Source organism: Taudactylus pleione, unplaced genomic scaffold (assembly GCF_031769625.1).
Source record: "Taudactylus pleione unplaced genomic scaffold, aTauple2 ptg000079l, whole genome shotgun sequence".
NCBI classification, from domain to species: domain Eukaryota; kingdom Metazoa; phylum Chordata; class Amphibia; order Anura; family Myobatrachidae; genus Taudactylus; species Taudactylus pleione.
Window position 1 is genome coordinate 41364 of NW_028284481.1, and position 15551 is coordinate 56914.

General features: G+C 46.5%; 1 protein-coding gene across 5 annotated transcripts in view; it reads right to left on the bottom strand.

Moving 5' to 3' along the window:
- RBKS (ribokinase) overlaps nt 1-15551 on the bottom strand; it is a 52486-nt gene that overhangs the window by 11865 nt on the left and 25070 nt on the right. For all 5 annotated transcript variants that reach the window (XM_088467943.1, XM_088467944.1, XM_088467945.1 and 2 more), the window contains exons 3-4: nt 8486-8618; nt 447-510 (exon numbers count right to left, since the gene is read on the bottom strand). In XM_088467943.1, coding sequence (XP_088324069.1) covers nt 447-510; nt 8486-8618 — 197 coding nt within the window. The remainder of the gene's footprint in view (nt 1-446; nt 511-8485; nt 8619-15551) is intronic.

Genomic DNA, 15551 nt, shown 5'->3' on the forward strand with positions numbered 1-15551 from the left:
TGCTCAGCTACCAAAACCTGAGGCTGTGAGATGTAAGACGGAGCTCTGGGACAGACGGATGCCTGAAGCAGCCTCTGGCGCTTTGTTGAGCAGTGGTTGCCTGAGCGTTAGCTGGCGATTGTTTTGGTGCTATAACCTATAGCTTCCAGATTACGTACCAAATAGAAACTGTGCAAAAAACTGCAGCAAAAAAACTATTAATACAAAGAGGTTCAGAATAGAATGTATCGCTGGGCTCTGCTCGCCTATAATGGCATTCCCTGTTCTCTCTCTCCTGAGAGTGGGCCTTCAGATGCAGGACTCGGATCTGCAATGACGGCAGTGGGCGTTCTTTTGCCTTCAGGCGCCTCCTACGCCATTAGCATATTTTCGCCAAGCTGCCGTGCTTTTAGCGGGCAATTTATGTTCTGTTGTGCAAACTACTCAAAGGAAAAATAACTTCTTACCTGTGCAAACGTTATTCTGCTGGAAGTTGTCAATGTAGTTGTTCCCAAAGGAATCATCACCAACCTGTATGAAGACGAAGCACAGATTGATTGTAGTATTGTTTGGTGAGAGACACAAGAATATAGAAGCCGACAATCTAATACTATAGTAAATGCTATTTTAGATAGTAATAGACTCAGGTGGCATTGGACCTATGAGGGATAAAAGCAGCACTATTTAAGTCTCTATCTCTCCTAAATGCCTCTGTGGGGAGCGTAAAGGCCGGTACACACTTGCTGATGCCGGCAGCGACGGACCGACGGCAGGGGCCATGCTGCATTTCGGCAGCATGGCGCCCGCTAACGATATCGCCCGTTGGACCTGCATGTAGGACCGACGGAAGATGTAGCTGACGATGCATGAGAGTGCGCATTGTCAGCGACATAGCAGGTACACACTAGGCGATGTGCCGCTCCGATCCGCCGGTTTGGACGACATATTGTCTAGTGTGTACCCGGCTTAACAATAGATAAATTGTGAAACAGAGACAAAAGTTGAAAAATCGCATCTTCTTTCTGCCCCTATAACTGTAGTTACCGGCCCTCTAGTGAGGAGGGGATAAAGTCAATATCCCAACAAAGATCCTGGCACTGGCATCCCGAATGTAAGTAGTGAGGTTAGGGGTAGGTTTAGGGGTTAGGCACTAGGGGGAGGGTTAGGCACCAAGGGGGAGGGGTTAGGTTTAGGGTGTAGAGAGGTTAGGTGAAGGCACCAGGGAGGGATGGTTAGGGGTAAGGAGCATGGGAGGGGTTGGCACCAAGGGGGAGGGTTAGGCACCAAGGGGGGAGGGTTAGGTTTAGGGTGCGGGGAGGGGGAGGTAGGTTTAGGTACTAGGGGGGAGGTTAGATTTAGGCACCAGGGAGGGAAGGTTAGGGGTAAGGAGAGGGGGAGGGTTTGGCACCAAGGGGGAGTGTTAGGCACTAAGGGTGTAGGGGGGATAGGTTTAGGGTGTGGGAGGGGGTGGTTAGGTTTAGGTACTAGGGGGGAGGTTAGGTTTAGGCACCAGGGAGGGAGGGTTAGGGGTAAGGCGAGAGGGAGGGTTAGGATACTGACCGACAGATGTCGGTATCCTAACCCTGTCGGGATGCTGACTGCCGGCATGCTGTACCCAACCAGTGATGAGAACTAGTCACATCAAGTTTCTTCCAAAAGCAGAGCACAGCATGGGCCCCAGAAGGGTGAACTGGCAGAGCAGGCAGCTGAGAGAGCCGAAGCACAATATTAGACAAGGGCACCAATGCCACGATGTGCATGGATTCAATATGGGCCTGGTAATAATCTGAACAATATAGTTTGGATCATTATTGTGCAAGTTAGAAATATGCAGTTGAAAGATGAAGTCTGTTGGCTGGTGTGTGGCCACCTTTGCCAGCTTTACCAGGCACCAGCGAAGCTGGAAATGATCTGGTAATTCTGCCCATACACGGAATGGCTGGGTCTCCCTAGAGTTGCTAACGGTGGGTTAAATTGAGCAACAATTCTATGGCTCAGGCCAAGCAGAAGAACTGCGCCATGTGTGCCCAGCTTCAGACGATACCGGTAACATTTGCCCGTTTGGCGCAATGGCTGAGCGATTGAGTCCCTTCCTGCTTAGACTGGGTCCTGTAAAGTGGTGGGAAGATGAAAACTACACATGAGCTACATTTTCAAAACTGTTCTGTGGAATTAGGCTGTAAGTGTTCCGAGTCCTACCCCACCTGCACCACATAGCAGAATTAAATCAACCATCGTTGGTCCAGCTCTATTCATTCAGCGTGCTGCAAATTGGCCAAAGCAGAGCAGAACGGCATGTCTATACATTTGAGTCTGAAGACTGTCGATGGATCTTTGCTCCTCAATAAAAATGGCCTGTTCTGTCCCAAAAATCAAATTCACGCCATACGCAGGCCAATAATGGTCATCTTATAGTCACATGTTCCAACATTCCCGAAATTGATCCATTCAATATTGAGCAGAAGCTGTCATGTCAGGTTCATTTCCCAACCAGACTATATTACAGAATCTGGGAACAGCTTAATAACTCTGAAGGCCCAGAGATAGTAAGGTTCATGTTACATTTACTTTGTACCTGAGCAAACCATGCTGCAATGCAAGGGGTGTAAATACATGTAGGGTAAACACTGGCTGCTTTTGTATGTAGCCCACAAATGCTGGACAGCTGTATTGTTACACTGCAATTTAGATGTGAGTTTTTGGACACCTCCCTCCCAAATCTATTTCACTCTGCACATCTTACATCTTCCCCACCTGCAGTGCAACATGATTTTACCAAGGTGCAAAGTAGCTTTTTTTTTTTGCCTTGCTCCCAATAGGAGAAGTTCTACACTAGGGGGTATATTTACTAAAGTGAGAGTTTTTAGAAGTTGAGATGTTGCCCATAGCAACCAATCAGATTCTAACTATTATCTTCAGCCCCAATAGGAGTAGTTCTACACTAGGGGGTATATTTAATAAAGTGAGAGTTTTTAGAAGTTGAGATGTTGCCCATAGCAACCAATCAGATTCTAGCTATGATCTTCTAGAAAGTGCTAGTTAAATGTTAAGTAGAATCTGATTGGTTGCTAAAAACTCTCACTTTAGTAACTATAACCCTAGGAGTATGCTGGCGCGATATAATTAAATATTAGCAGCAGTAATATGAGTGACAAGCTTTCAATCTCCTAGGTAACAGCCGTCTCTCGTTAAAGATTGGTTGCATCACAGAGACAGAGGTGACCAGGGACATCACTGCATAATCATCGAGGGTGCTCTCCCCAATCTCCATCATGTGCAGTGAGAGCTGGGACACTCGCCCCTCCCACCCCTCCAATGGCTTCCACCACAATTAGTATAGTGGGGAGGGGACAGGCAGGGGAGATGAACTCAATACCCTAGAGCTTTCTAATTGCTTGTGCAGAGGGGTAAGGGAAGCACTTCAAAAAGACTATGTAACATGTTATTCATGGGTAAAAAGCCCTCAACTGTGCATGAAAGAAGGGTAAAGATCTGATAATACCTCCGAGAGGAGACATAGTCAGTCCTGAGGCAGAAATAGCCTTCGGCCATTAACACTGGCTGTGGAATTTCATGAAGAATAAACACAGAGGAGGCTTCCAGGAACGGCAGCCTCCTCCACTGGGTAAACTGGAGCTTATCCAAATAATTGTTGGAATAGCTGTTATCAAACCAGTCAGGCGATAAGTGCACGCGTTCCGTTCACACTATTCAGCCAGTATCCCCCTCAGTCTGCCAGATGGGTAACACGCAATCATCTATTACTACATGACTGGGGCTGGCTATCTGTGTGGTATGTGGGCAACACATACATTAGCTTTCATTCGTTTTACTGGTATAAACTGCTATGGTTATTTATACCATGACATTAAATAAGCCCCATTGTGTTGCGTGACCTAATGTACACATTATGCTGATGAGCGCTGAGATGATCAGTGGATTTTTAATCTCAGACAATTAGTTAGGGGACATCTCATAGGGTAGTTTAGAAAGTGCAGAGTGAATTCTGTTTTGCTGAATCACACACAGATATAGCTGGGGAGGAGCATGGCAAGAGGCGTGCTCCAGAATTAAGGATAGACTGAATGGGGGTAAGGCGAGAGACAGGTAGGCCAGTTAGGAGTAGATTACAGTACTCAAAGCGAGAAATTGCAAAGGCGTGGATAAGGGTTTTAGTGGCTCCAGGGAGAGACAATTTGACGCACCCTGGAAATATTACAGAAATGGAGAAGAAGAGCGACTGGATGCGAGGAGAGAAAGAGAGTGTAGAGTTGAGGATGACACCTAGATATTGGACTTGGGGAACAGAGGAAAATTAGGTATTGTCAACAATGAGTGAGACTTGGAGAAGGGAAAGACAATGATTTCAGTTGTAGGGAGGTTGAGTTTAAGGTAGCAATGGGACATTCAAGAGAATTTGGCTGACAGGCAATACGAGAGAGTACAGGAATGGAGAGATCAAGGTAGAAGATACAGAGTTGGGTGTCATCAGTGATATTGAAGGTGTCTATAAACTCACTGAGGGAAGAGGTGTAGAGGAAGAAAAGGAGGAGACCAAGGATAGAGCTTTGAAGAACACCAACAAGGAGGGAAAAGGGAAATGTGGTGAAGGCAGGAGTGGAGACAGAGAAGGAATGGTTTCACATGTTAGAAGAGAACCAGGAGAGTGGAGTGCTGCAGAGGCCAACTGAGTGGTGGATTTGAAGGAGGAGGGGATGGTCAACCATGACAAGGGACTATTGGATTTTACAGAGAGAAGTTCATTAACATTAACATTGGTGAGGGCAGTTTTAATTGAGTGGTGGGGACAAAAAACAGATTGGATGAGTAGAGGGAGTGGGTGGAAAGTATTAAATCATTGTAGACAACCTGCTCAAGGAGTTTGGAAGAATATGCCTAAAGGGGATTGCGAGGAGATGTGATATTTAAAGTAGGACAGCTTAGCAAGGCAAGGGGCAAAACTGAAAGAAGAGCAAATTGCATTGGAGGAAGTCAGCGAGAGAGGGCAATTTCTTATAGAAAAAAATTGGGTCAGGGTGGAGCTCCAAACTTGAGAAGGGTTTCTCATAAGCGAATAGTGACAGCTGGTATGGCACAATCATGGCACAATTTTTAACCCAACGTTAATTGGATAGTTAATATATAATTGGCAGAATGTTTGGAGAATTTATAGAATTGCCTCACCAAAATAACTGAATAACCTTCAACACATCACATAAGTACTTACAGGCAATTTAGCACATTTAGATATATGTGTATATCTCATATGATGAAGCACACATAGAACCATAGAAGCGTTTTGGTTGTCATTTCAAACAATTAACACCCAATGACAATCACACTGTAGTTTCTATACCTGCAGGTTTCAAGGCTACATTCTAAACTGCAGTAGAAAAAAAGTGTGTCATCCTCGTACATAGATTTCAACTGACATCTAGTGTTCCCGCTAGGCTGTTTTAGCGGGACGCGGCGCCCTGCCCTCCTTCTGGAGGGCAAAAAGCACCCTGCCCTCCAGGAGGAGGGCAAAAAGCGTCCTGCCCTCACAGCCTGCGGGAGCCGTTCTCACCCACGGTACGCAGTGTCCCGCGGGTGGAGAAACATGCGGTGACCCGGTCACCGCCGGAGAATAGACTCCGGGCGCATGCGTCCGGCATCTATTCTCCCTGTCTGCAGGGCTTGGGGGCTGCCCGGCGTGTCCGTAAGTGCCGGGCACGCCCCCAAGAGTGACGAAAAGGGGACGCGTCTTATAGACACGCCCCCTTTTCCGATGACCATGCCCCCTTCTCGGGCGCGCGCACGGGCATGCCCTCTCTAGCTCCGGTACCCTGCCTCCCGCCGGAGCTAGAGGGAACACTAGACATCTGGTATGATGCAACCAAATGCTGACACGCGTTTCACTTTCTCAAGTGCACCACCATGAAAAACTCAAATCTTTGCCATCTCAAAACTTTGAACATTTCAACCACTATAATAGAAATGATCAAATACATAATAATAAAAACCGAGCCAATCTCCAATCATAATTCATTTCAGACATAAATGAGCTTACAATAAGCAGTATTATAACAAACAGTTGCAACATTTAAATTAATAGAAGGCCTGATCATTGGGCAAAAGTATTCAACTTCGAAGTAAAGGCCCCCATACATCTGCAATGTATTGGGCCAAATCCTCGACCCCCTGACACCGGGGTCGGGGCATCGGTGAAATCCAACATGATGGATTTCTCAATCACAATCAAAATATCATCGTGATCAGCAAAATCTTTTTTTTTTTTTTTATAAATTCTTTATTTACATTTTTCATATCAAAACAACTTGAACATTTCTAGCAAAAATATTGTGACCACATAGTCATTTAAAAACCAAGGGCTCCATTCAGACCCGCTCGCTAGATGCGTTTGCTTGCTAGATGTGTATGCAAATTCGGCAAGGCAGGCGATCGCATGGCACGGCATGAGCACGCCCACTATGTCTTGGCGTGCGATGCAAATCCCCACCAGCCTGTCTTAAGACGCCAACTTGTGCACGTCATCTCCAGGAAGTGTATGCAAACATCGGTACCATCGAGGCCCATCGGATGCATTCGCAGCACTTGTGGCTGACCATACCGCACTGCGAGCGCTTTAGTGTCAAATTCAGCCAAGTGACGTGTATTATGACGCTGCCTCTTAATTATGCATGCCTCTGAAACTGCGTTGAGACGCACAGGCACGCCTGCGTTCGTACCTCCACTCCCCCGTTTCTAGGGGCCAGCCCCGTCACCACCCACAAACGGCTTCTCCTATCACTCAATCAGTCGGGCTGTCAATGCGCAGCAAGTGAACGCTTCCCGATTGCTCATACTGGTTCGTGCACGCGCACTGCGTACGCATGTGCAGAATGCAAAAAAATCGGCTGGTTGCGTGCGAATGCTTCCTAGCGAGCGGGTCTGAATAGGGCCCAAAATACAATAACATATTACTCAAAAATCATATTTTAATGCATACATTCACAATAAATAACATGATATCTCGTATTCTAAACAAATGGGAACCTTCAATTCCTTAAACTTATCTGACATCGTACTGAAAACACATAACAGCAAGGGGGCGTGGAACAAAGGTAAAAAGGGGGACGGAGAGAGGGGTAAAGAAGATGCACGCAGAATAGTATGATTACAGACAGGGCGCCGAGCACTTACTAAATAGTGGAGCAACATGGCACAAAACCAATAAGAGCAGCAAGTAGAGACACTACAGGAGGGTATACAGCCTAGGTCACGTGGAATCAAATCTTTATACGAGGGGGTAAGTTTAAAATCTAGCCAGCTAAACCACAGTGCAGTGAAATCAGATTGTGTCTATGGGGCCAAGTGAAATATGTTATCCATATACATATAAAACTCCAACCTTCGGCACCAGTCACAGACAGTAGGTGGTTGAGGAATCGCCAATGAAGTAGAACTACTGCTCTAGCTGCATTGTTCATGTGTTTTAAAAGAGACTTTCTAAATCGACATAGAGGGACGGTTGTATGAGATCGTAACCAAAAAAAAATAAAAAAATAGGAGTTTGCAGGGGCCGGGAAACCAAGAATCTCTAATGCCAAGGCTATAACCCCGGTCCAGAATGGTGTAATCAACGGGCAATCCCACCAAATATGGAACATTGTGCCTCTGTCTTTCCTGCATCTCTAGCAAAGAGGCGACACCAAATCGGGGAATTGTAACATGAAGAGTTTCACTGATTCCCCAATGAATCGGCGATCATCGATGGTTGCCGATTGGCATTTCTGACCTGCGAATCCTGTCGAATTGGGGACACAGCTGTCTCATGTATGAGGCCCTTTAGTTCCGAAAGGCTAAACTTTTCAGAGTTTTTAAAAGATGGATTTTACACAGTCCCCTTAGATCGCTCCGATATTGGCTGCAGTATCCCCTTGTTAAATGGCACTAATACAAAAAAATGAGGCAACCCTACAAAAACAGGGGGTTTTAATTTTTTTTTTTTTTAAATAGATCACTTTAACAATAATTGACCGGCCCAAATATGTAACAATATATGCAACCATCCCTGCTTAAACGCAAGTGTCCCCATTCTAAGCTTTACAACATGAAAGGGTTTTGTTTTCTTAGTTACTGCAAATAGTCTCTCTCAACTGGGATTTGTCCCGACGTTAGGAGCCACGTCCGAAATCTAGTGACAGTGGTTACCAAAATGACATACAATCTAAGGACTTGGGAAGCTGGCATATTACTGTATACTACCTAGTAATAACTGACAAACCTCCTAATGTATTACAACACTCCAGCATGAGCTCACAGACTAGGGAGGTTTGCTGAGAGACTGGACTGGAATGCCATCTTCATTGTACAGTTACTTAGCACACACCTGCAGGTTTATTTAGTCTCCCAGCTCAAGTTATTTCCAATATGAAAATGATTAATCACATTGGGATTTTCTGCTTGTATATGTGTATGTGTATAACACTTTATTCCCCCCCTAAATGGACAGAGACCTCATTACCTTGCAGACCATGGCTGTCTGAGCCCCGAGTCGGGCAGCTTGTATACATTGGTTTGCTCCTTTGCCCCCAAATCCAATGAAGAACTTGCTCCCGTGTATCGTCTCTCCGGCTTTTGGCAGACGAGGGGTTATACTGTGAAAAGGGACCGAAGAATGATCATCGTGCCCAATACATGAATGCATAATTGTGCAAGAGGTTTAATACTTATATGAAAATTCAGGCAGTTATCTATTTACTATATAAATGTAATGAACAATGTCGGTATATTCAGTGTCATTTCATGGGGTGGAATCAATGATGCTTGCCATGTACTGCTGCCAAGGTGCAGAAATTCTAGCAACAGCACGCCAGCTCACCCTCACTGCGGCCCGATTTTGCACCGACATCATACATTTTTGTTCACAGACCCATAGGCCACTAGAAAATACACAATCTTGAGTATCCAGTCGACTGGTCAACATAAAAAATGTCAACATTCAGAAGGTCGACACAGTCTTAATGTCAACATAATCATGAGGTCGATCACCAATATATTGACATGTATTTAGGTCGATGTGGTTAAATGGACAACATACTTTAAAAAAAAAAAAAAATCGACATTTTACGTGTTGACACAAAAATGTTGACATGTTTTTTTTAATGATGTCTAGGGTTAGGTTTAGGCTAAAATACCAAGTAAAAAACATGGAGCATGGGCAGTGAGGAAACACACGATAGGCTCCACAAATGGGAGTGTATCAACCCTGGGTCAGGCCCAAGGAGGCTTAAACAAGTATAATAAGTTAATTTAAAGAAGCCCTGGACCTGTAGTGCTGCTTGAGGACTAACGCTGGGTACACATCTGGGCCACCTGTCCGCCGACCCAGGTATCCACAGACCAAGCAGCAGATTGGTAAGCCAATACACACTTACCAATTGCCCGCTCCATATGACTGCGCTGACATCGCAACTAGGTGGGCATTTAAATTTGCCTGTCCAGCTGTCATGTCAGTGTCTGCGGGTCCCGGCAGCCAGTGTACGGGCAGTCGGCGGGTCCCCTGTACACACCGACAGACATACCAATATATCTGCAAGTATGTCGTCATTGGCAGCGCTGCAGGGCCGATGCCATATGTCTGTGACCGATGGTGTTCACAGTCATATCTTCTGTACACACCCGCAGATGCACTATGCGACATGTCGGTCGTCAGCTGATTGAACGACATATTGCATAGAGTGTACCCAGCATTAGACGAATTACTGCCTCTGCTAACCATCTGCCAAGGCAGCATCAGCCACTGTGTAGCTTCCAATTGTCCTGAAATTCCAGGGACAGTCCTGATACTTAGCCTATGAAATGGGAGACGTTTCATCCAACCAAATGTGGGTTTCTGACTGGTCAATGGCATGGTTTGGGCAGAGTGTGGCAGAGCCTATTTTGTATTATGCAATCGCACTAGACAGGCTATGGATTTTGAATTTTCTATTTGGAGCCTACGAGCCGTATTCAATTTGGAGCGAAAAGCCGTTTTCGCGTGTTTTGGGCGGAAAATTTTCGCCCATGACATCATTTTCGCCTGTTTTGCTTTTACCCCGTATTCAATTTGAAAGACTTTCCACCTAGGCGGAAAGTCAATACAATGTAATTGGCGGAAAAGTTTTGCCTATGAATAGCAGGCGGAAAAAAGTGCAGAATTGGGGTTTTGGGGTGCAACGTTGCGGTAACCCCCCTGCAGCCTTCAGACAGTCCCCCAAAGGTAAACAGTGTCAAAAAATAAAAAAAAAAGACTTAACACACCAAAAAATCACTTTGAATTTGGGGGTGAAAAAAAAAAGTTGGGGGACAAAGTTAAAAACTAGTGAACTAGACTCTGGGGGGGTCCCCAAGTATGCCCCAGGTATTTTTTTCTTGCAGGGGCTTGCGGCAGGTGGATTTTTCACGATTTTCTTAAACTTAACTTTAGCAACTATAAATATGCTCTCCCCCATTTTAAAGTACCCCAAATTTGCTGGGACAAGTTATTTTCTGCAAAAAATACTCCTGAATACTATTCTGCACCACTTATAGAAAAACGCTATTTAGCAGCTATTGAGCCCGTCTAAAAACACCAAATACCTTCAGCAAGCCAAATCGGGGGGGTACCATGGGGAACCCCCATGTCAGAGCATCTTTTGGGGGGTGCCAGGCTGATTTCCCCAAATCTGACATGACTTTCCGCTTGTCCATGTTTCGCCGGGTCCCGTTTTCGCGTACTTTCAAATTGAATACGGCGATAAGCGGGCACGCGCAAGATACTTTTCCGCCTGCAAAACACACGATGTAGGCGAAAAGTCCGGGAGGCGAAAAAGTATTGCGGCTCAGCTCAAATTGAATATGGGCCTATGTTTCAAACAGTGATTAATGTCTGACTTCAGATGGGAAGGGGCAGACATCCACAGAAATGAGGCAATGTTCAGAGAGCAACTTATTATAAAGTCAAAATAAAACGTATTACCCTACATACACATTATGTATATATATATACACACACACACACACACACACACACACACACACACACACACACACACACACACACACACACACACACACACACACACACACACACACACACACACACACACACACACACACAGTCAGGTGCATAAATATTGGGACATTGACAGAATTTTCATATTTTGGCCTCTATTCACCACCACAATGGCTTTGAAATGAAACAAACAAGATGTGCTTTAACTGCAGACTTTCAGATTTAATTTGAGGGTAATTACATCCAAATCAGGTGAACGGTGTAGGAATTACAACGGTTTCTATATGTGCCTCCCACTTTTTAAGGGGCCAAAAGTAATGGGACAATCAACTCAAAAGATATTTCATGGACAGGTGTGGGCTATTCCCTCATTATTTCATTATCAATTAAGCAGGTAAAAGGTCTGGAGTTGATTCTAGGTGTGACATTAGCATTTGGAATCAGTTGCTGTCGACTCTCAATATGAGATCCAAAGAGCTGTCACTATCAGTGAAGCAAGCCATCATTAGGCTGAAAAATCAAAACAAACCCATCAGAGAGATAGCAAAAACATTAGGTGTGGACAAATCAACTGTTTGGAACATTCTTAAAAAGAAAGAACGTGGAGGAAGATGGACGCGTACAGCCTGAGCTCCCGCTGACTGAGGAGACTACTCGGCCTACGACACATATTGGGGGCTGATTTCTGCCTCCCTCAATCACCAAGATCACTCAGCACCAGGCGCGTGAGGTCCGCGGAATCGGGCAGTGAGTATTACCGCTGCCGCGGGTTGCGGCCTCCGACCACCTTGCAGACCACAGCCTCGATTTCCGGCTGCGTCTAGTCGGGACTCACGGCTAACATACACGCAGCTCGCCAAGGCCCCCCCCTGCCCTCCGCCCTGCTGCGATTTGCATGAGACTCACTTCCATATTCTCGTGGCAGTCCACAGGAACCGGAGCAGCCCTCCGGAGTGTGTTACACAGGGGAATTGTGAAGAGACGCCTGCGCCATTTTGAGACACGCTACGAGCAGTGCGCTGGTCGCGGCTCGCAGCTCCAGGACACAACATCTGATGAAGTGAGATTTATTAGTCTCTCTACTCTCTCTATTTTAGAAGCAGACTCTGACCGTGTCTGCCGGTCAATGTCATCTATCCTCACATGGTGCATGCTGTTCACTCTCATTCCCAGCCTGCTATACATTATACAGGCCTGTTTACTATTCTCAGCCATGTAGTAATCACATTCTATTACTCCTGAACCTCCCTTGTGATATGGCATAGTACTATATTGTAACTTCACTGCCACCCCGTCCATATATTAAACACCTTTTAGGTGTCTGTGACCCCCCCCCTCCCCAACCTCTCTTTATTTGTTACGAGTCTTGCTAAGTGTCTCCAGTGTATGGAGAAATTTTTCCCTCCGCTGATGCCAGGAAAATCAAGTCAGAAACAACGGGGAGACAGACGCAGAGATTCCACCATGGCCGCGATTATTGAGCCGCAAGTGAAAGACTAACTTACAAGCTTCCGACTTGATCGCTAATAAGCCTATATATTCCAACTCCGAACAGCCTATAAGTTACGCATCAATGGTGCAGGCTATAAAAGACACAATGGGTCCGATGCTGCAAGATCAAGCATCCATCTTTACACAGGCTATAGCTGATATTAAGTCTAATGTTGCACGGGTGGAAACTCTTGTGGACAATTGAAAATAGAGTGGGGGTCAACTTCCATGACATACAAATCCTTAAAAGTAAATGTGAAACGCTGGAAAAATCTAATTATCAACTATGCAACAAGATCGACGACTTAGAAAATCGTTCCAGAAGGAACAACCTGCGTCTAGTGGAGACTTCCTGAATCTATCAAAGGAACTGCCTTATACCATTTCTTACATCAGTCCCTTCCTGAGTTGCTGGAATTGAATGATATTAGCTCTGATTTAGTAATTGAACGAGCGCACCGCCTGGGGCCGGTCAGAGATACAGGTTCAAATAGACCTAGGGTGGTCATCTTCAAATGCTTAAATTTTGCACATAAGGAAGCCATCTGGTCAGCTTCTCGACGCAAGCGCAATCTAATGTGGGAAAACACCAAGCTATTTTTGTTTCAAGACTATTCTACCAAGGTCACCAGAGCCCGTAAAGAGTTCAACCCAGTGTGCTCTTGGCTGATTAGAGATGGTCGCAAATTTGCATTATTATTTCCTGCACGCCTTCGATTGTTTGATGGCTCCTCATATCAAGATTTCTCCACGGCAGCGGATGCGATGGCATTTCTATCGGAAGAGGGCGACGCGGCTCAGGCATCTACACCCGTCCACTCTGTCTCTTCAGTGGGGTGACCTAGAGACTTTCTTCAATATGTCAATAAAAGGTGCATAATGAATATGGTAATTACTACGATTTTCATAAATGTTCTTTTTTTCTTTTGCTGGTGAATTTTTAAGTTTTTCTAGCTATTTACGTTAAATGTCAACACCTATATCATAAGGCCGTGGCAGGCTAAAAGTATAATGTGTTATATTGTTTTTCGGTTCTTTTTCTATATCTTTGCCTTAGGTTTTGGGTATTGATGCGTTGCCTGAGGGCTTCAGTTATGGATTACCTCCCTTTGGAGCGTAATTATACGTGTTTTTATTTTGTTATTATTTTTTTGAATGTTTTCCTTTCTCTTCTTCAGTGGCGTAACTAGGGTATTTGGAGCCCAGGGCAAATTTGAAAAGGGAACCCCCACCATCCTGATATGTGCGCGCGCCGAAGGGAAAAAATGGGCGTGGTCACTTAAAAATGGGGCGTGTCAACATGACACACCCCTTTATTTTAACGCTGAACAATCCTATCCATATGCACCTTAACCCAAGTAGTACCCCTTATACAGTACCCCCAGTATGCAGTTGTGGTCCCTCTTATGCAGGTCCATAGTAGTGCCCCTTATACAGTATCCCCAGTAGTGGTCCCCCTTATACAGCCCCCAATTAGTTCCCCTTACTCAGTGCCCCCAGTAGTGGTCCCCCCAAATGCAGTGCCCTATGTAGTGTTCCCCCTTATGCAGTGCCCACAGTAGCAGTCCCCACAATGCAGTGCACCCAGTAGTGGTATCCCCTTATGCAGTGCCCTTTATATAGTGCCCCCAGCAGTAGTCCCCCTCCCCCATGCAGGTTTCCCAGTAGTGGTCCCCCTTATGCAGGCACCCAAGTAGTGATCCCACCTATCTAGTGCCCCCTGTAGTGGTCCCCGCAGTGCCCCTAGCAGTAAGCCCCTTATATAGTGCCCCCAGGAGTAGCCCCCCCCTCCCATGCAGTGCCCCCAGTAGTGGTCCACCTGATGCAGGCTCCCAGTAGTGACCCCCCCTATCCAGTGGTCCCTGTAGTGGTCCTTCCTGTTATTGCCCCCAGTTGTGGTCCCCCCAGTGCAGTGCCCCTAGTAGTAGGCCCCAGTAGTAGTTCCCCCCCCATGTAGTGGTCCCCAGTTGAGGTTCCCCCTCCCGATTAAGTGCCCCCTGTAATAGCCCCCCCCAGTAGAGGTCCTCCCAATAATAGTGCCTCCAGTAATAGCCCCCCCCCCAGTAGAGGTCCTCCTAATAACGGTGCCCCCAGCAATAGCCCCCCCAGTAGAGGTCCTCCTAATAATGGTGCGCCCAGTAATAGCCCCCCCCAGTAGAGGTCCCCCTAATAATGGTGCCCCCAGTAGTAGCCCCCCCTGTTGTGCCCCCACCCCAGTAGAGGTCCCCCCAGTGGTAGCCACCCCCATTGTGCCCCCAGTAGTGCTGACAGGTTTTTAAAAATATATATATAAAAACATACTTTCCTGAATCCACGCTGCTGCTCCTCCAGTCCGCGACGCCGCTCCCCGCCAGTCCTCCCGGGCTGGCGCGCTCAGCATAATGGGACAGACGTCATGACGTCTGTCCCATTACCCACTGCAGGATGCTGCAGCAGTCAATGAGAGTCCATCTGACTCTCATTTGCTGCTGTTTAACACACGCATCACTGCCAGCGATGGTGTGTTATGCACAGCCTGAGCCCGCCTCCTAGCGCTATTGGGCAAGCGCTCAGGGGGAGGGAACGGGCTCAGGTGTGCAGCACAGGACCGGCGCTGGAAGCCTAGCGCCGGTCCTGTGTATATGTGTAGCGCTGACTGCACTCATTGCGGTCGACGCTACACTGGTGGCTAACTAGGGCGGGCCAGACCGTGGCCGGCGGCGCCCCCCCCCCGCGCCGCCGGTCCCACGGCGCCCAGGGCACGCACCCTGCCCGACCCCCCTTAGTTACGCCACTGCTCTTCTTTCCCCCCCTTCTCTTCTCTTTCCTCTTACTAATCCACCCTCCTCCCCCCGACTTGATGAGGATAATGTACTTAATATGCAATATGAGTCTTTTAAAAAGGTTCTAGAGTTTATTACTACTGATCTTTGGTAGTCCTGCTAGTGTGAGACCTGTTTTACCTCCTACGCAATGGGCTCATTGAATATTGGCTCGTGGAACCTGGGTGGGTTGCATTCTCCTATTAAAAGGAAAAGGGTGTTTACTTATATTCGCAAAATACACATTGATCTAATTAGACCCT